General features: G+C 42.3%; 1 protein-coding gene across 5 annotated transcripts in view; it reads left to right on the plus strand.

Annotated features, from left to right (window-relative positions):
• The window catches only part of cadpsa (Ca2+-dependent activator protein for secretion a), a 185,742-nt gene that overhangs the window by 29,924 nt on the left and 134,723 nt on the right, over positions 1-21,095 (plus strand). For all 5 annotated transcript variants that reach the window (XM_086116892.1, XM_086116893.1, XM_086116894.1 and 2 more), the window contains exons 2-3: positions 8,476-8,589; positions 10,707-11,039. In XM_086116892.1, the coding sequence (XP_085973018.1) occupies positions 8,476-8,589; positions 10,707-11,039 (447 nt within the window). The remainder of the gene's footprint in view (positions 1-8,475; positions 8,590-10,706; positions 11,040-21,095) is intronic.

Here is a 21,095-nt window from a genome sequence, read left to right on the forward strand (position 1 = left end):
GTCTACTTTTATTTTTATCTCCCTCTAAATCGCAATTTTTTGGGGGGGTGGGGCCTACGGACTTCCTGCTTGGGCACTGTTCACCAATCAAACATCACTAGTGACCTTCGACTCCATTTCACTAATCAAGCGGACCCAGGCAGTCACAATGTAAGTAATTTCCATGAAGAATGGCCGAAAAAGTAGAGGATACACCAGCACGTGAATGTCAATTTCAAGAAGATGAATACCCTTGGCCTCACATTAAGTGAGAATTTCAGCTTCCAAAAGCTCATCATCTAACTTGAGAAAGCACATTGCGGTATGTTGTAGATAGTTCAGTTTTGTTGTTTACTTGTTTTGGCTGCGCATATGCGAACAGTTTTATGGTCATATGTCGCCATTTTTTGAAGTACAAGCTGGTGGCTAACCCGGGCTTGCGAGCTGCGGCTGGTTCAATGCGCCTTCCCGGCTTTCACATGACAAGCGTCGAAAACTCCTCGGCGGTGGCAATGCCATTCAAACAACAGAGCTAAATAAACAGAATGTACTACGTCAGCCTATCATCAATCCCGTTACTTGATTGACACAGAGGGCAACCAATCAGTTCCGACTGTTGCTCATCATGGCGTGCGTGCATGCATCTGTGCACGAGTGCATGGTTGGGCGCCCAAGTGCGTGCGCGTGTATATGCTTGAACGTGTGCGATCGGGTCGATCGTGGGAGGGTGGTTGCTTCAAAAGTCGGTCTTCGGGCAATAAAGCTTGCCCTATGTGGCAAGCTGACCCGAGTAGTAAGTAACCACTGCACCTCACATGCAGATAGTGCCTGCTTCGAGTGGCAACAACGGAATGCAAGCCAGATTTGAACAGCATTGTTCAATAGAAGGAATGCCAGAAGTCCCTGCACCAAGGCACTAAGCAATGTGCATAGTAAGAGAAAAGCGTTATTATATTTTTGTTTATGGACTTGGTTGAACTGAGTTTGTGTGTGTGAGACGGCGCTCACAAATATTCATTGTTGAAAATGACTGTTTGTGTGTGTGTGTGTGCGTGCGCGGGCGCGCACGAGGAAGGGATGCGGTGATGCTTATGTGTGCCCATGTGTATGATGTGGCTCTTTGCAGTAACAAAGTAAAAAAATTGGCTCTTAGTCTCTGACTCGTTGGCCACCCCTGCTGTCGGCTATCTCATGCACAGATATGTATGCACAAAACATTAAAAAAAAAAATCTTTATCAATAAACAGGAAGCTTCTTCATTAATCAAATGTTTTCTGCTTTGAGACACGATGCATTACATGCACCGTGTCTAACAACAGAAAGTATTGTTTGTGGTGCTTCGATCGATCGGCAAACAATTGTGATTTGTAGATTTTTGTGGAAAAACTGTGATCGGCAGAAATGGGCACTTAACCGTATTTGCCTGTCTGTCCTCCTTCCGTGACCTGGGTAACCTTCCGTCATCGTCCTGCTGTTCATAAAATCTTCCTCCGCCCCCGTCGTTCCATCCATCCATCCATTTTCCGAACCGCTTGATCCTCACTCGGGTCGCGGGGGGTGCTGGAGCCTATCCCAGCAGTAGGCGGGGGACACCCTGAATCAGTTGCCAGCCAATCGCAGCCCCGTCGTTCCTCGTCCTTTTAAAGTGCTTCCACCCTTACATTACACCAGTCCAGAAAAAAAGCATCCGTTAATGATGTCGTGTGAGAAAGGCTGACAGCCACGCGAATCCCTATTGGAGTTACCACTATTTTAATACCGACAGTAAAAAGTGTTCAACCGGCTAGCACACAATTTATTGCAATGCAATGTGGACCACTTTACACATAAAAACTATGAATTATGAACAGCATGAACAACTTTACATATACACACAAAAAAAAAACTTGTTTTTTTTTTCGGGTTTGGCCCCCTGCTGCTTCTCCTCCTCAAACTGCCCTTTGAAGGTGGGGCAACCCTTTCGGGACATCTTCCCCTTGAAGTAGACCAGCTTGTCAAAGCAGGCACTGTCCATGGCGGTCCTCTTTGGCCGGACGATGTCACCGGCTGTTGAAAAAAAACCCTCTCCACAGCAGCGGAGTTACTGCAGTACTTCAGTACAGGTAGTTTTTTTTCCCACTGAATGCTTACTTACTGGTACTCAAGCAATTATTTGGAGCATTCCATTTAACTTTCACTCCTATTATTTAAAATAAATACTGCTCTTACTTCAGTTCGGTTTTTGGCTGCTCAAAACACATCTGGACATTGAGCTCGCTCGTACATCAAGTAGAGGCGTGTACATATTTTAGGACAGAAATTGCTTTTGTGTTTTGAAATCACGTTATTTCATATGATCATTAATTTATGCATGTTGGAATTATTCATTAAGTTTACTTAATATCACTTTGTCAGTCGAAACATTCCACACATCCACCTGACCACTTGACCTGCTTATTTTTTTTTTCTAAGTGCCCTTTATCTCATCCCTTAAGTTTAGGACGCGATCTAAAAATTTGCATTTGTGTAAAACTGAAGCCTGAGGATACCGAGGCTAAGTCTGTTTCAGCTTTCATGCTGACTGGAGCAAATGTGTTGATTCTGTAGAGAGCAAATCTTGATTCCGTGGCCTGAAAGTTGATTTTTATGTAAAGTGCAAAATATTTCACCAAGCAATGGGTTGGAGGCAGAACAAGTGATATCAACCATTTCAGGGACAGCGGTTACGACAGTGGACATCTTATCATGTTACAGATTTACAGGGCCCATGAAAGGTTTAAAGTGAAAACTAGCCATTTGACCTGGATATTGTAAACATACTGCATACAGTATGATAATTTATGTAGTTCAACCACACAGACATTTATTACGTGCTCCAATGATGTGACATCATCTGCATTAGCCATCCACGTTACGTGCGGACCAGATGCTAGTGGAGGTGCTGAGGATAAAGCGGAGCCTCAGTGGGGATCGAGCCTTTTCTGTTGCCGGTCCTTCCCTCTGAAAGGACCTTCCATTAAATGTTACGCAAGTCCCTTCCTTGTCCATTTTTTAAAACTTGTCTGAAGACACATCTTCTAATACAATATGACACTGACACTGTTCTATTGTTTCCTGCTGTCCACTGTAAATGTATAGGTATCATTAATTTGTGGTTTAATTGACTGGTTTCACTTTATTTTCTATTATTTAAAGTGCCATGTTATGGCAGTTGTCGTGAAGTGCGCGACATCCTGTAAATAAAGTTGTCTTGCATTGTACTGTAATAACTGTAATAATTCCTCCTGAATCGCTCTTCTGCTGGGATGGAAAATACATTTGAATGTAATATTCTCCACCTCACCCTTATTTCCGTGGACTGCTTTCAGTTCCACGGTGAGCTTTGGAATCGGTGGCAAATGGAATTGCAGATTCCTGCGGGGACTAATTATTGAAAGAAAGATAGCAGCAGTTGCTCGGTGGAGAGCCCATGTTATCTCGTTTTTCAACAAACCAGATGGCAGCTGTGGGGACATTCTTTTCTTGTACAGATGATTATTCAGCTATTCACCACAGTTCAGTCCCGCACGGTCGTATTTTGTCTTGGATAGGAAACCCCGATTTGGTAGTTATTTCACCACAACCAACGTCAACATCATTGCAGCACAAACCAATCCAACTCATGAATGAAACAAAAAAATACACTGGCATTCGTGCAGCATTTCAAAAAGGGATTTTTTTTGTTTTTTTTTATATCTGGCTGAAGGGGTGATTCTCTGCACTGAGTACCTTGATAAATTGGTGATGTGTTTTTTTTTTTTTTTTTTTACTTTCAATAAACTTTCATCCATCCATTTTCTGATCCGCTTTATCCTCATCACAAGGGTCGCGGGGGGTGCTGGAGCCTATCCCAGCCGTCCTCGGGCAGTAGGCGGGGGACAGCCTGAACCAGTTGCCAAGCCAATTGCAGGCACACACAGACATACAACCATTTGCACTCGCTCTCACACCTTGGGACAATTTTGAGTGTTCAATCAGCCTGCCATGCATGTTTTTGGAATGTGGGAGGAAACCGCACTCGGAGGAAACCCACACAGGCCCGGGGAGAACATGCAAAGTCCACACGGGGAGGCCGGAATCGAACCCTGCACCTCCGCATGGTGAGGTCAAAGCGTGAACCACTGGACTAACGGGCCGCCCTCAATAAATTTTATTTAAGCAAAGTATCCAAAACATTTTGAAAATTCACACCAAATTCACAAAACACGCCGGTCATGTTCTAACGGTTATAAAAACCAACTAAAATGAAATAAAGATTAAATACAAGAGACAGTATAAACAAATATTTGGCTGTGCGTCTAATTTGTGTTGCCTTTGCCTGTGGCTTGTACGGTCTTGACACTGATTGACTGTTTTGCTACACAATGCTGCCGAAGGAAAAAAAAAGATGGCGGCCCTGAAATTGCGGTGATGAACTGTAATTTAGCGATGAGGAAAGAGGCTAGAAAAAAATTATGAACTGACGATGACAAACGGGTGGCCTGGCCACTGGTGAATGACCAATGACGGACCGGCAAAATTGACTGACACGCCCACCTCTGATTGATTATTGGTCAGCTCACACTTGCGGGTCGAAAGTATTGATAATGGCTTGCCTTCCTTGATGACCAAGTGTGAATGTTTGAACAAATATGCCAATGTTTAGGGCCTCCTGAAAAGTGATGATTTTGAAGGTACAAGGATTGTTGCATGTGCCGTTCTGCCCGACTTAACTATGACAAATCAAGTTTCGACCAAATTTAAATTAATGTCATACATCTATGTAAATTCATTTGTAATATTTGTAATGTGAATTAAGTTATACATTCAATTTTATTCAACATTCAGGAGTAGTTATATATGTTTTGATTACCTTTGGTTACATGCATGCGGTGTCCTGATTCTAATTTTGTTTAGATTACATTTGGTTTTGTATCAGTTTTGTTTTCTCATGTGCTTTTGGTCTTCCTCGTCATTTTTTATTTTTTTTTCCACCCATTGTCATCCGGGTCCCTTGTGTTATCCAGTCAGATCCCTCAACCATATGTGACTTGTCTTGTCTTCCTTGTTGTCTCGTCAGTTTTCTTGTATTTAGTTCCTTGGTTTCTGTCAATGTTCTGCCCTTTAGTATCGTCAGAAGGTGGCAGAGGAGGGCGCCTCCTCCGGATCGCACACCTGTCGTTCATGGAATCAAGCCGAGTTCTCTGTCTTTATGTCTCTGCCGGAAAATTCGCCTTACTCACAGCTCTGCTTCCAAGACACAAATTCTTCAAGACGTCACAAGCACTCATGTTCTTCGTTTTCTGATTCCGCTTAGTCGTCTTCGCTTACCTTTTGTAAGTTTTTTTGTTTTGTTTAGTTTTGTTGTTGTTGTTGTTACTGTTAGTCATGGGTTTGGTATTGTAAGTGTTTGCCTATTTTCTGACAAGCTATTTCCGTTTATATTTTTTTCCTTGCCTTTGCAAGTGTTTTTGGTTCACTCATGATCCTGGTGTTGTACCGGTGACTTTTGTTGTACTTTGTCGGTCTTGAGACCAGTATTTTTTTTTTTGTGTAAAAAAATATTTTTGTTCTTTCTTAATGAGTTAACGTTTCTGGAGTGCAGTTCCAATCCGTTCGGAATTTTCCGGAAGTCTGACCGTTTGTCAGTCTTGGTCAGATTGTTGTTGCTGTCACGTTGTATTGCTTTATTGTCATGGGTTTTTCTTTGTTGGTTAATTTGGATCATTGGGGTTTTCAGGACTTTGTTTTTTGGATTTAGTTTTTCCAGTGTGCCTTTAAGTGTTTTTGTTAATATATTTTGTTCAGTACACCTTGCCTCTTCTGCCTCCTTGCTTTTTGGGTCCAGTACCACACACTCCATGTCATGTGGAAATGAGTTTGCAGTACTGCTTTCATTTGCAGAGACGCTTTTCCTCAGTTTTTACATTTTTGACATGTGATACCAGATGGCTCTTAACATGCACTACTAGAGTGGATCATGAACTTCAGAAAATCCTTCATGGCTGCCGAGTGGCACAGGGGATGTTTCCCGAGGCGACGAAATGCATCCAAGTGTAAAAATGAGTTTCGGATACATCTGACGCAAAGAATAACAACACGACCGAATGAGATCCTTTCTCTCTCTCTTCCGTCTTGTCTCTTTGCCTGCGCAATCAGAAGTGTTGTGCAACAAAAATGTAGAAAATACATGGGATGAACCATAAAATTGATAATGGCTTACTGACAAAAAAAACCCCGAAACAGGATAGTATTTACAATGGTTAGTATTGCTGTTTTATATTGCAATTATCGTATTACGAGTGCTGTCAGTCACTGTTTCCGTCAGTATTTCAGGCCAACCCACGTGGTCCCAGTCCATTCCTTATTTGTGACTGCCTAGCAGTGTTAAGGGTGTACAGTAATTACCACGTCACACACAGGTGCTGCTAAATAAAGAAAAAAGGTCAAATAAAAACACACACACACACACACACACATTCACACACCCAGCGTTGTGATTGGTGAAATTAAATAATAAGGGACAGATATTATGATCTGTGGGTCCGTTTAATTTTTTATTTCTTCTGTATTTGGCTGCATGTCAGGTGTATGGCACCTGTGTTTGACATTTTAAGCGTTTAGCTGTCGCCAACATTTCGGGCAGATTGGGCTGGCCTGAAATACTGACGGCAGCTCACTGATATATACTCACCACACTGACAATGCCCACCTCTGCCATTTAATAATGAAAAACGAAACGTCACAGACACACTAAAAGGTCATGAAAATGATTTGAGATTCAGTAATTTGATGATGCAACTACCTTAATTAAAAACTATTATCTGTACCGTTATCGATATTGGTGGCTGTGATACTGGACCTGCATTTACTTGATATTGAATCGATATCAAAATGTGCAGTCTCGCAAACCACTATAGGGCAGGTTAACTTTTCCTGACTGCAGCTGAACAAAGTTCCAGAAGAAACTTAAACAGAACAAACAAAATTATGATTCATTTCTAACCCTGTTTAGTTAAGTCTGAGTGTGTGTGTGTGTATGTCTATATATGTATACATATATATATTCATTGCATTCAAAATTGAACTGAAAAAAAGCTTTCAAGGCTGTGAAGAATCTCTGCTTGAATCACTGTATAGGAAACCATAAAATATCACACCCATAAATCACTTTGGGTACTTTTCCATTCCCTGGCCCTGTTCTGCCCCACGGCCTCACTTGGACTGGTCTGGCTTTTGTTGCTTCTCAAGTACAATAAGCATCAACCAATTTGCCCAAGATCTATTGAACGGTGCAAGCATCCATTGCACGCTCTCAGGAAGCAGGGGTCTGCCACACCATTTCACAAGTGGCCGAGTCTTGGCCACTGGTTTTGTGGCAATTCAAACTATGAATCGCAGTTGAACGATGTGGGGACTCAAAAATTATAGTAAAAATAAATAAATAATATAGAAGCTTTCACACGGATGAAAAAGCAATTTCCGGTTTAAACGAGACACAGTCAGCCCGCCGCCAAGATATAAAAATATGGTAAATCCAGCGTATAACATTGTGTTTCACAGCAAGACCTAACCATATTCACAATATCATATGTACCGAAAGATGAAATACTAAAGATTGCTGTCAACGTTTTACTGAGCGGTATGCACGTTGTTGGTCTGTTCAAGAATGAATTGAAAGATAGCTCTATTTTCAATTGAGTTGTACAGTGGTAACAGTTGATTATTAATTGTCCTATATCTGTCATCCAATCATATGACAGTGATGTTACAGCTATCGTCGACCGGCGTTCTTTATAGAAGCACACAGGGCCAAACCATGCTGTTTTGAGATTGAAGTGGTACAATGGAAAAGGGGCTTTTGTTTCTTACGTGGCGATTGTGGAGATTGCCAAAGAAGGCATTCCCCATGATCGCCCCAGGTAACTTTGGTAAGCATTTGTGTGCATCTACAAAAGTAAGAAGGTCATGAACTTGTGTTTGTTCTTGAAGCTTACACAAATAACAATGTTTTAAATACCAGCATGCAAGCACTTGTCAAGACAAGTTCGAGTCAAACATATCAGTGAATTGTTACCACTGTTGTGATTTCAAGCTGAATGTCACTTTGACAATATTTCTATGGATTAAGAGTAGATGACAGATGGTTCCTCTGTAGCTGTGAACTTTAACCCCCATTAAGGAAGCTGTAATCACATACTATTTCTTCTGTAGCGGTGGCCATGGCAACAGTTACCAGGGCTCTGGACGGCAACTGGCCAGTGTGTTGAGTCTCTGAGCGGAGAGTTTTACTGGTCATTTATCAATAGAACAATACTGTTTCAATTGAGGGATCCTAATTCAGTAAAACATACCGTCTAACATGATTGAGTAACAATTGCAAATAAACCCACCTTATCGGTTGTGACGTTCATATCAGTGTACTTACTGTTGGAGTATGGGATTCGAGTCTGATAAACTATAATAGTTTTCTCATTTTCATTTTTATGTTTGTATTAGATCAGTAAGCAGCAGCTGCAAACAGTCAAAGAGCGTTTTCAGGCATTCCTCAATGGAGAAACACAGATTGTAGCCGACGAAGCCTTCATCAATGCTGTCCAGAGCTACTACGAGGTGAGTATAGAAAGAAAAGTGATGCCTGCAATCATGAGGATCATTTTGTCTTTGTTTCTCAGGCTGCTGTGGACTTGATCGAGCTTATTCTAGTATTTTTTTTCTCCTGAGATGATGACTTATCATAATAATTTTAAACACAAATCTAATTGTTTTACCCCAAGGCTCCAACTGAAGACAAAGAAAGAAAGAAAGAAAGAAAGAAAGAAGAGAAATTTAAACCGAAGAGGAGTCAGAGAGTGAGACATGCAAGATATTGGTGAAGACAGAAATAGAAAGATGCAGAGAAGGCTACAGAGACAAAGGATCAAAATTCATTTGACGATATTGGCTGTGTAGCATTACATTGACTTTTTTTCTGGTGTTACTGGACACTTTTGAAGTAAGTCCTTCCCAGAAGCAGTCGGAATGGAAAATATTCATCCCCGTTGTGTCCGGACTGCAAGTCTATCGCTCTTGTGTAAAACTGTCCCTTTCTAATTAGACTGCCACCTTATCCTCTGTGTGTAATGTGCAGTAGGTGTTATACCTGACCAATATAGAAGGAAGATTTCGGGAGAAAACCACAACCAAAGTCTATTTATTCCTGCATTGGCGAGTAAACAGGGATTTAGATCTAAAAGTGCAAGTGCCTTGACCCCTGGAGAAGCCGTGAGAGTTTGGTTCCGAGCCCATACCTGTCAACTTGTACATTTTCCCCGTATTTTATACGTTTTTTAAAATCATTTCAAATCATGTACGGCGTATTGCAACTTTCATATGGGAAAAAAAGAAACCGAAGAACCGATCTCACAAAGACCATTTTGGCTCAAATCCAGACCGTCTCACCTGCTGGTAGCCAACGACAATGCCGTCGTGGATCGCTACTATTGTCACGGCAAACCGGCAAAAGTAATCCTCAATCGTATTTTTTTTTTCATCGCTGCGTACGGTAGGATTGATAAAGCATGATGTGTGCATGCGCGGTAAGCTGTTGGAAGGTTTTTTGTTGCTTTGTAAGGGGAATCATAATCATTTATAAGGGCAGCTATTAACCGAGGTTGACAAGTATGCGAGCCTCAGCCGTGATCAGCTAACAACTGGCTGGAGTGTAATGTTCTACCTGTGCTTGGGATTTCTCTGGGTATTTTGTATATACATAGTATGAATCACCGAGATAGTTTTTTGGTTCAAATTACAACTCCAATGGTAACAATTCACTAAAAGTATTGATGTAGTCTGAAAAAAAAAATCTGATAGGAAGGACAAAAATTGAAGAATCTATGGGAAAACCATGGCAAATTTAGGAGAGGACGTGATTAAACTAATTGGATATGAATTCTTAATTGTTCTGTTATCCACAAAATGGTTTAGGGCAGAACGTAATTTCCATGTGTTGCTCTTCACATTACGAGTACATAAATGGTCCTTACTAATCATTAAACCCATTACACTCTCATCTTTTTACAACCGTAATGATGGCACTTCTGACGCTTTTACAAATCCGTAGCTATCTCAGAAATGACACCTTTTATTTTGCTGTTGGCTGTTGCGTAAATGCAAAATGGCTGCCTCGTCCTTGCCCTGCAGCTCGCTCACAGATCCTTCTGGTTTATCGCAACAACATAAGTGGCTCTCTGCGGAATGCCATCGCAGAGCACCAATGCTTAATGATTAAGGGTAAAGGCAACTTGAATGACAAAGACAAAGCATTTGTAAAAGAAACCAAAAAACGGAACACTTGAAGATGCATTTGTGTTAGTTTGCACGGAAAAGGAAATGCTAAGCAAAAGAACAATTCTATATGTGTCCAAAGGTGATACATATAGAATTGCAAATCAGTGAACATCTCTTGTGATTCATTTGGGAAGCTTCGGCATTAAAAGTATGGAATATTTTTTTTCCTTCGAAACAATTATGTTTGTTGAATGATAACAACTGACAGACATTAAATTAATCATATCAGTAAAATTCATGTTGATTCAAAAGGGAACTCAGTGGGCTTTGTCTTGACTGTTCTTGATCAATATTCTAGTTCAAAAAAGGTTCAGCTAATATCCTCATTTGAGCTACCAATATGTAAAACAGTATGTTTAATCAAAAACTAACACTACTCTCCCGTTCTTTTGTGGCCGCAGGTGTTCCTGAAAAGTGATCGAGTGTCTCGGATGGTACAGAGCGGCGGCTGCTCAGCCAGTGACTCGCGCGAAGTTTTTAAAAAGCACATTGAGAAGCGTGTGCGCAGCTTGCCAGAAATCGACGGCTTGAGTAAAGAGACTGTTCTCAGCTCGTGGATAGCTAAGTTTGACACCATTTACCGAGGCGAGGAGGACCCAAGGAAACACCAACAGAGAATGACTGCCAGCGCTGCCTCTGAACTGATTCTCAGCAAAGACCAGCTCTATGAGATGTTTCAACAGATTCTTGGTATCAAGAAGTTTGAGCACCAGCTTCTATATAATGCCTGTCAGGTAAGTCTTGATTATCGAGACATTGAAACAGTCTGTAACAACAAAAGTGCTTGGACACAGTCCCCTTAGGTCACATGTGGGGACTCAAGTTGACTCCATTCACTGTTTTGAGGACGGGTGACAGTGCGAAAATTAAAAGACACAGACTTGGTTTGACTTTGAAATATGTAGACTCGATTGTTGTTCATTGTATTTTTTTCGGTTTAACCCTTTGAGGGGCAGCGGTTACTCCAGTGGACAGCTTACCATGTTGACGGGTTACAGGGTGCATGAAAGGGTTAAAAATAAGATGTCAACTTAATTAGTATGCCAGCATGCTGGGAAATGACACTGCCATAATCAGATGATTCACTTGTCAATTTGGGAATGGCACAGTCGTGATTGGCTCATTAGCTTGTCACTCTGTTAGAACCCTTGTTGCTCAACGCAACTTCATTGAACATTTAAAAAAAAAGAACCAATGTTGAAACCAAGTGCTGTACATAAAACAAAACAATCGTGATAACGAATTTTTAAAAAAAAAGCTTCCTTTGGGATATATAAAAATAAATTGCTGTTTGAAATGAAATCAAGTTCACTTCACGCAAAGGCAGTCTCACTGACATAAATTTCTACTGTGGTAAAATTTTTTGGTGGCTTGTTGCTGCCGTAAAGGAGTATGGGTGTCACGTGGCAAGGTGGTGGTGGACCCCAAAAAGCAGGCAGGAGGGAGGAGCAGGGTGTATTTGAAGAAGTGTATTGATAAAACACAGAAAACTAAATCCAAAACAAAGTCATGAAAACAAAACGAATCCAAAGTAACAAACAAACACCATGGCAGAAACTAAAAACTCTCAATAACAAAAACATGACCAAAACATGACTGAAGCTAAAACATAACAATGAACTAAACATGACTGAAACAAACATGACAGAAGCCATGAGCAAACAATGACCCGACAATGAGTGGTCGGGCTGGGAGTCCTTTAAAGCCCTAATTACTTAATGACCAACAGGTGTGCAACTGCAGGGGGAGCCCTACAGTGCCACCTGTTGGTCCCAAACCGAATCATGACAATGGGTAACAAATATTTACTTTCAAAAAGGTCATTAAAGGAGGCTTAAAGGTTCCATCGAGGCAGCTTTCCGAAGTATTTTCTTAATCTGAATGACCTTTACTCCAAATATCCCAGGGTGTTCTTGCTCGGATAAAGGAAAGGAATGGAAAGTTATCTTGAGTGTGTTATAATGGGAAAATACATTTTCATCTTGCCTTTTTTGAACAAATGTAGTGTGTGAATTGAAAAAAAAAAACAGCATATCTTGGGAAAACACCCACATTTCTCCAATTCTGTTGATAATATACAATAATTTTCTGGAAATTTGCAAAATCCCCTTCAACCTATATTCTATTGAATATGATACACTAAAAATAGTTATTTTGAGTGAAAATGTATTATTTATTTGCAGAGATTTAGTCTGCAACTTTGAATTAGATGCCTGCAACACTTTCCCAAAAAGCTGGGACAGCGGCCTGTTTGCCAATGTGTAACATCACCTTTCCATTTAGCAACACTGCTAGTCTTTGGCTGTGTGTGAACCAATACCCAGCTTGAGAGAGCTCATGCATGTCGCTGAAAGATAACATCTCCTGCCTTCATTTAAACATTGCTGACAAGATTTTATATTGGTGTTATTATATATATTTGGATACATTCTAATACCGTATTGGCCCGAATATAAGACTTTTTTTTTTGCATTGAAAGAAGACTGAAAAAGTGGGGGTCGTTTTATATTCGGGGTCTAGCTTTGAAGTCAAGATGGCGCCCGAATAGGCAGCCGTCGGCAAGTGCTCTCACGAGCCTTGCTTTTTTTGTGTTTGTTTTGTCACTTTGTGTTTGTTGTTACGTCGTGTGGACCTGATGTGGACTTTTTTCAGCATTTTTTGGCCACGACATTCATCACGGAGGAGACTCTGTGCTTGGTGGTTGCGCCTTCTCGGCAGCATGGGTCGACCAGCACTGTTTTTGACTGGGAGGAATGTCGGCGCCATTTGACTGTTGTTGCTGGACAGTCCCGGGGCGCTTGTGTCTTGCGCCTATAATGGGCAGCATTTTTCACAGCCCCGCTTTGTTCAGCGGAGAGATCGGTGCCGTTGAACGGTCTGCGGCTGGATGGATGTAAGGCTTGAGGAGACTGTCTGTGTCCTATGTGTTGTGTTGTGTTATTTTTGTTATTTTGACTTCAAAATGGCGCCGCGAGAGTGGCTGCCTTTCCAGCAGCTCCTATATTTTGTTGTTCGACTTCTTCCTTTCATAACTTTGCTGCTGTGAATTGGGAATTTCTCCATTGCGAGACTAATAAAGGTTTTCTTATCTAATCTTATCTTAGACATTATACCCATTCACGACGCTAGATGGCGCCAGATATCATTGAAGCGAATGCTGAACTTGACTCCCCAGGCCAAAGTGAACTCCTGTCACGAAGAATACAAATAAAAATAGCGGTAGCACGAAGAAGAAAAATAAAAAACAGCAGTAAGAAAGAAAACAGAAGAAAATAATAGAAGAGACAACAGAAAATGGAGAAACGTAGCGACAATCTGGAGAAAACCTGGCCGAAAAGATCGGCCAGGTTAACCGGCAGCTGAGGAAAAGTTATAATGTAATTTCAAAAACCAGAAGTCATTCATTTACAAATGTGATTGCACTTTAGTTTACATATTTATTAAATGTTCAGATAGTAAGATTTGAATGAGGCAAAATAACATGCTTTTTCTCTCAATTATATTGTTCTAATCATTTGTTTCAGATGTACTGTCATTGTTTTCTGTATAAAAATTTATTTGGTGTTCAAACTTGAGTGTTGAAAAAGAGGGGGTCGTCTTCTAATCAGGGCTGTCTTATATTCGGGCCAATACGGTATGTTTTCCACCTAGCATCAGGAGCTGTAACCGTGCAGCACTTGGCATAGATTCATTCGCCAAGCAAGTAATCCTGAGCCCATTCTCGTAGAGTCAGCTTTCAATCAGTGGAGGCCACAGATGTTGAGCGAAAGCTTACGCCCTTTTGTTTTTTTCACGGACATTCCTTCTAGTCATGGTTGAACATGTTTCCTTTCTTTTCCTTTCCTGTCTTTTCTGCTCTTTATATGTACTGCGTGTATATATTAGAGCTGTCAAACGATCAAAATATTTAATCGAATTAAAAATGCAAATGTCATAATTAACTCTAATTAATTCCAAATTAATCGTGATTATCCATCCATCCATCCATTTTCCGAACCGCTTAATCCTCACAAGGGTCGCGGGGGGTGCTGGAGCCTATCCCAGTAATCGTGATTACTCACACATTTTTTATCGTTTCTAAATTTCCTTTTATATATTTTTTGTCCTATTTTTTCCCCGTTTTAATGCTCTTATCAACATGGAATCATGGATCTGTTTTCTATGTGCAAAATGCAAATATTGACTGAAACAATGATTTTCAATTTTACATGAACATTTGTCACTTGGGGCAGTTATTAACACATAATCTCTCACACAATATTACTGTCTATCAACAACAGTGAAAAAAATATTTTGCCACACAACAGCTCCTTTAACAGCTCTTTTTAGGGAGTCAAAAGAGAGCAATATAAAATGATAAAGTGCACATCTAAGGTAAACCAGTACTCAGCCTATAGTGGATTTAAGCCATGGTTGCATATTTCATTTTTCTCAAGTTTGCTTTGAACACAGCAGTCAGGCTATGTTGATTCTGTCGGTCCTTCTGGCGCGGAAGTCTCTCTATGGTTTTCGGATGACTAAACTTGTTTCGAGGCACAACACAACACTGGAGACGTTTTATTTTCAGTGTGTTCGCTACGACTGTCCCGCTGAACTCTCGACGTGCCTCAGCGCACAGTCAGTCAGACAAACACAGAGAAGCTCCACCCCATTTATTTATATGGACACAGAACACGGTAACCTTCCACACAAAATAGTTCCAAACAAGTAACAATCGCGTGTGTGGACAATGTTGACAGGCTTGCATGCAGTAGCCATACATTTAGCTATGGCTTCAGCAAATTTGTTCTTCGTCGTGTCATCCATTTTCTTCGCTTTGAAATGATCCATAGGTGTCTGTCTTAGATGAGGGGGCGGAGTCCTCACATCAGCTGTGTGCTTGGCCATTAAGTGGTATTTCAGACTCGAGGTGCTATGATGATAGCTGTTTACGACTGCAAACCATACAGGTAACTTTGGTCTTGTCAGTGGAACAATCTGGCAACTTTTTAAAAGTAAACTTTCCATTCATAAACTCTTTAAGTATCTGTTTTCGGTGTGTTGCGCTGCCGTGGCTGGCAAAACAGACATGGACGTGGACTTCTGGAGCGCGCTTGTTGTTTTGTTTCCGGTTTATTTATAGAGCAACGTAAAATCCGCTGTGACGTATGCCGTGTTAATCTCGTGAGAAAAAATTTAGTCACGTTAAAATTCATTTAAATTAAATGCCGATAAAAACGCTCTAAACTGACAGCTCTAGTATATATAGATAGATATATACAGTATATATAGATATAGATATAGATATATATACAATTCTGGAAAAGTTTTCCTTTTGGTTTTAAAATGTTTTAACTTAAACTTCGCGTGGCATTGTAGCAAAATGAGTGACTATGAGTATTTCTGCTTGAACAGTCGTTCTTCTTCGACATTCTTTTGGCAGTTGTCAAATGATTTCTGCTGCATTACCGACAAGTTCTTTAGCATGCTTTAAACAAGGTAGCCACCATTAATGCATGACTATTTCATCTTCTCCTTTATCTTCTTATCTTCTTCCATTTCTCCTTGGACTTTCTTTTGGCTGTTAGCAAATACTTTTGGGGCACTACCACTACTTTGTGGCCACTTGTGTTAATGCACCCAAAAGATTTGCCAACTGCCAAAAGAAAGTCAACACGATTTGGGAACGCGGATTGTGGATGCTGGTCTGAGCTCGAATTTTAATATATATAAATCACACCTAAGTATGAATCACAGGACCAGCCAAACTATGAAAAAAAGTGACTTGTGGTAAAAAAATATGACAAAGGAAATAAATGACTCAAAAGACAATTGCTCTTTAACAAGTTCACTGCAAAGTGAGTTGGATGTCACAAAGGGAGGGATTTCTTGTTATGATTGTGCTTTCAACAGAAATGATGACTGATAACAGGAAACAAATTAAATTGAAGCTAACACAGCGGATGTGTTGTGCTAGTAAAGCAAAGTGGGTGTATTTTTCCCTTCCATCAGATGGGCTATAGCTGTTAGGTTTGTGAGGGGGTCTGCAGCCACTGAAAGTCTCAGCATTGCACTGGGAAAGCTGAAACTGTGCATCACCAAAACAGGGTTAGAAACTGTTATGCCCTATCTAGGGGTGTCCGAGAAATTTGTAACATCAAACAGGATCCCGAGCTCCCTCAAGTCGCAATAAAGCACGAGATGCTCAACTTTGCGCTAATAAATAAATAAATAAATAGTGCGTGTGTGTGTGTGTGTGTATGTATGTATATATCTATATATATATATATATATATATATATATGGGTGGCCCGGTAGTCCAGTGGTTAGCACGTCGACTTCACAGTGCAGAGGTACCGGGTTCGATTCCAGCTCCGGCCTCCTTGTGTGGAGTTTGCATGTTCTCCCGGGCCTGCGTGGGTTTTCTCCGGGTGCTCCGGTTTCCTCCCACATTCCAAAAACATGCATGGCAGGCTGATTGAACACTCTAAATTGTCCTTAGGTGTGAGTGCGGGCGTGCATGGTTGTTTGTCTCTGTGTGCCCTGCGATTGGCTGGCAACCAATTCGGGGTGTCCCCTGCCTACTGCCCGAAGACAGCTGGGATAGGCTCCAGCACCCCCCGCGACCCTAATGAGGATGAAGCGGTTCGGAAGATGAATGAATGAAAATGAATGAATGAATATATATATATATATATATATTAGAGCTGTCAGTTTAGCGTGTTTTTATTGGCATTAATTTAAATTTGATACATAAATAAATAAATAAATAAATAAATGCAGCATTTGATACAGTGGATCACAGTATTCTGCTGACTCGTTTGCAGCACTTGGTGGGCATTGGCGGTAGTGCTCTTGAGTGGTTTAGGTCCTATTTAGCTGACAGAACCTTTTGCGTCAGCCTTGGCTGCTCTGAGTCACGCACTGCTCCCCTGTCATGTGGTGTTCCACAGGGCTCAATTCTGGGGCCTCTGCTGTTCTCTATCCTATCCTGCCTGGAAGAAATCAAAACCTGGATGCCACAAAATTTCTTGAAATTCAATGAAAAGAAGACAGAGGTGATACTGTTTGGTCCCAGTGGCCCTTGTACACCCAATCCTGTAGACTTGGGCCCCCTGTCTCCTTATCTTAAGTCAACAGTCTCAAACTTGGGCCTTAAACTGGACAGTGATTTCAAACTTGATCGGCAAATTGGTGCCGTTGTTAAATCCAGCTTCTTTCACCTTAGACAGCTGGCCAAAATAAAACCTCTCCTCTCTCATGAACACTTTGAGACAGTAATTCATGCCTTTGTCCCTTCCCGGCTCGATTAGTGCAATGCCCTTTACTTTGGAGTCAGACAGTCCTCCATTAAGTGCCTTCAGCTGGTCCAGAATGCCGCTGCTCGCCTCTTGACTGGTACTCGTAAGAGGGAGCACATAACTCCTACTCTGGCATCCCTTCACTGGCTCCCCATACATTTTAGAGTTATTTTCAAGATCCTCTTATTTGTTTTCAAATCTCTAAATGATCTCGCACCACCTTACCTCTCTGAGCTCATCCGCCCCTACACACCTGCCCGGCGCCTCAGGTCTGCGGACCAGACATTATTAGAAGTACCAAGAACTAAACTGAGGCTCAGAGGGGATCAAGCCTTTTCTGTTGCTGGTCCCTCTCAGTTTGGTGCTTTCTACCGTCTTTATTACCGATTTGTTTTACTTTTTATTGTTTATGTTAAATTGCTCCATGTACAGCACTTTGTATGCAGCGATGGCTGTTTGAAAGTGCTTTATAAATACAGTTGAGTTGAGTTGAGTTAAATGAATTTTAACGGGATTAAATTTTTTCTTGCGAGATTAACGCGGCACACGTCACACCGCTGTGACATGTGTGTGTGTAACATCCGCATGTTACGTTGCTCTACAAATAAACCAGAAACAAAACAACAAGCGCGCTTCACAGGTCCACGCACGTTTGTTTTGCCAGCCACGACAGCGAGAGACACCGAAAACTGATACTTAAGAGTTTATGAATGGAGAGTTTACTTTTAAAAAGTTGCCAGATTGGTCCACTGACAAGACCAAAGTTACCTGTATGTTTTGCAGTCGTAAACTGAGCTATCATCATGGATATGGATATGGATCATTTCAAAGCGAAGAAAATGGATGACACTACGAAGAACAAATTCGCTGAAGCCATAGCTTATGCCTGGTCATTGCCAAGGAGATTGCAATGACCAGGCACCCAGATGAGCTGAACTGGGCCCTTGGGCCCAAGGGCAGCGAAAAGGGACTGTAGGGCGGTAATCTCGGGATCAGTTGGACTGATATTGGAGATGGCGTCGGCAAGAGATCTGCAATCGGTGATGATGGAGGCAGAGGACCAGTTGTCATGCTGCTCCAGCCAGTTAACGGCATCGAGCATGGCAGCTTTCTCAGAGTGAAAAGAGCTGCTAAAGGTTCCGGTGGGCGCGTGCCAGCTAAGGAGATTCTACGCCATTCTGCGTACCGTTAAGCGTAGAGCCATCGGTGTAGATGTACAGATCAGTAGGCCCATTCATCTCTATTATGTTCCGCGCGGCCGCCAGCTGGACTTCGGGTGGGGCGGTTTTGCGGATGGGAGTAAAAAGGACAGTTGGGGGTAGGGGTGAGGGCCAGGTTAAGTTAGGAGTTGGAAAGTTGGTGGTTGGCTCAGGAAGGAGGTTGAGTTGGGAAAGAGCAGAGGTTGTAACATTACGCCAGTCTGAGCGTTTGAGGCGCTTCGGGATAGAGTTATGGAATAAAATCCTCCTGTCGTCGGTAGTGCTAAGATGGGCCCAGTCATCAGCCTTACGGAGCGACAGGTTTTTAAAACAGGAGGTCAGAGGAGGGAGGCTGGCTTCGAAAAGAACAGATTCAGCAGGAGTGGAGCGGATTTGGCCAGTGATGGCCGTGGCTGCTTGGAGTTGGGAGCGTTCCAGCTTATTCGTGTTGGTTGTGGACAGCCAGGGTGTCCATGCTGGGCCACACTCCTCATTGTCACCATGTACACAGTCCTTAGGTCAGAGGGGTGCCAGCCCCAGGACGAACCAGACAATTTGTAGAGTAGGTTGAGGCGGCTTTGAATGGACTGTGAAACATAATGGACGTGTTCATTGAAGGATAGCTGTCTGTCGTATTTCAACCCAAGAAAGGTTGGGGTGGCATTTGTGGAGAGGAGGGAGCCACCAAGATAAATTTTAGGTTGCCAAGATGCCTCAGCCGCATCCAAAGAGAAGAAAGTCACTTCCGACTTCAATGTGTTGAGAGTTAGACGGGCGTCTGCACTCCAGGCATAGACTTGTCGACTTTAGACTGCAGTCTTCTTCCCGCATGTGTTGTTCCCGGGATCTGTTGCAAGCACTCATCTAATTTGGGGGTCACTGCCCCGAGTGCGCCGACCACCACAGGCACGACTGTCACCTTTACCACTTGGTATATCTCGAGTTTCTCGTGTTCCTTCTTTCTGATGTTTCCACCACTTGGGACCGCTACATCTGCTACAACGGCTTTCCTCTGCCATTTATCTATGATCACGATATCTGGTTGGTTCGCCATGACCATCTTGTCAGTCTGGATCTGGAAGTCCCACAGCATCTTCGCTCGGTCATTCTCCACCACCGTCGGAGGTGTTTCCCATTTTGACCTTGGGGTTTACAGTCTATACTCCGTCTGCTCTGCTGTTAGAACCCTGCCACTGAGCATACACTTTTGCAGGTTGTGTTGCAAACAGCCTGTTTATTCGTCTGGCCTCATTCTGCTTCGTGTACTTGTACGACTGGACAAGGCTTGGAGCCTTTGTTTTTTGCAGTTTCAAGTACTTCAGGTATGGTCATCTGGATGTACCTCTCGGGTATCGGCCTTTTCATCACACCTCTCTGGGCCTCCGTCAATTGACTCAAATCTTTCCAAGCCACCTTGATCTTTGCCTCCAACCATCTTTTCCATGGTGGTAACATACCTCATGGTTTCCATGGTTGCTCTTATATCCAAGCATCTCTAGGATCAGTGATGCTGAAGCGTATATCAGCTCATTGGCTTCCGTGATCGTTACGGAAGGGATCACCCTCAGTGCTGCATTCACACTTTCCATGAGACTTTCAGGTGCTACTTCACATCGCCATTGTAATCGGTTTCTAGGTGCCCAGCTTTCATTCTCCGCATGATCTTAGCTTTCAGGTCAGTTGCTGCCTCGCTCAGCATTTCATTCATTGGGGCTCGCCTCCCAATCTCATCATCTACATTCATTGGGGCTTGCCTCCCAATCTCTGGTATGACCTCCTCCTCTGATTGGCCCTTCACCATGGAATCTGCGTTGCACCTCATCAATCTCAAGTTGTGACGGCAATTGCCGTTGGTGGATGTTGGAACACTGAGCTACTAGTTGTTTCGTGGTCAACCTCGACTGTGGGTTTCGAAGTAACCATTCAGCCCACATTCTCTGCATGTAACCCCTCTGACTAGGGTTGCTTGAGTAGTAGCATTCCAACAGAGCCATGTTATCACATCTCGCCCATCTCTGCTTTGTTCCAGTAGCCCATTTTTCATCAAGGTGCTCTGGTTCCCCAGCACCTGACGCAGACCTTGTTTGGCCGGGCCACGTCTGAGCCGGCATGTCATTCGTTTTATTGTCTGCTATCAATGTATGAGGTAGGCATTAGCCCTAGGACCCACACTGGATGGTGTTATGTACTCATTTTTGCCTCAAGCGGGATTCGAACTCCCGTCTCCCGTTCGCCAAACCGGTGTCTTACCAACTGAGCTATTGAGCCGCCATGCCGCCATGTCTTATATTACCAACAAACAGTCATCTAA

Source organism: Hippocampus guttulatus, chromosome 8 (assembly GCF_054856545.1).
Source record: "Hippocampus guttulatus isolate MCC_2025c chromosome 8, RoL_Hgut_1.0, whole genome shotgun sequence".
Lineage (NCBI taxonomy): Eukaryota > Metazoa > Chordata > Actinopteri > Syngnathiformes > Syngnathidae > Hippocampus > Hippocampus guttulatus.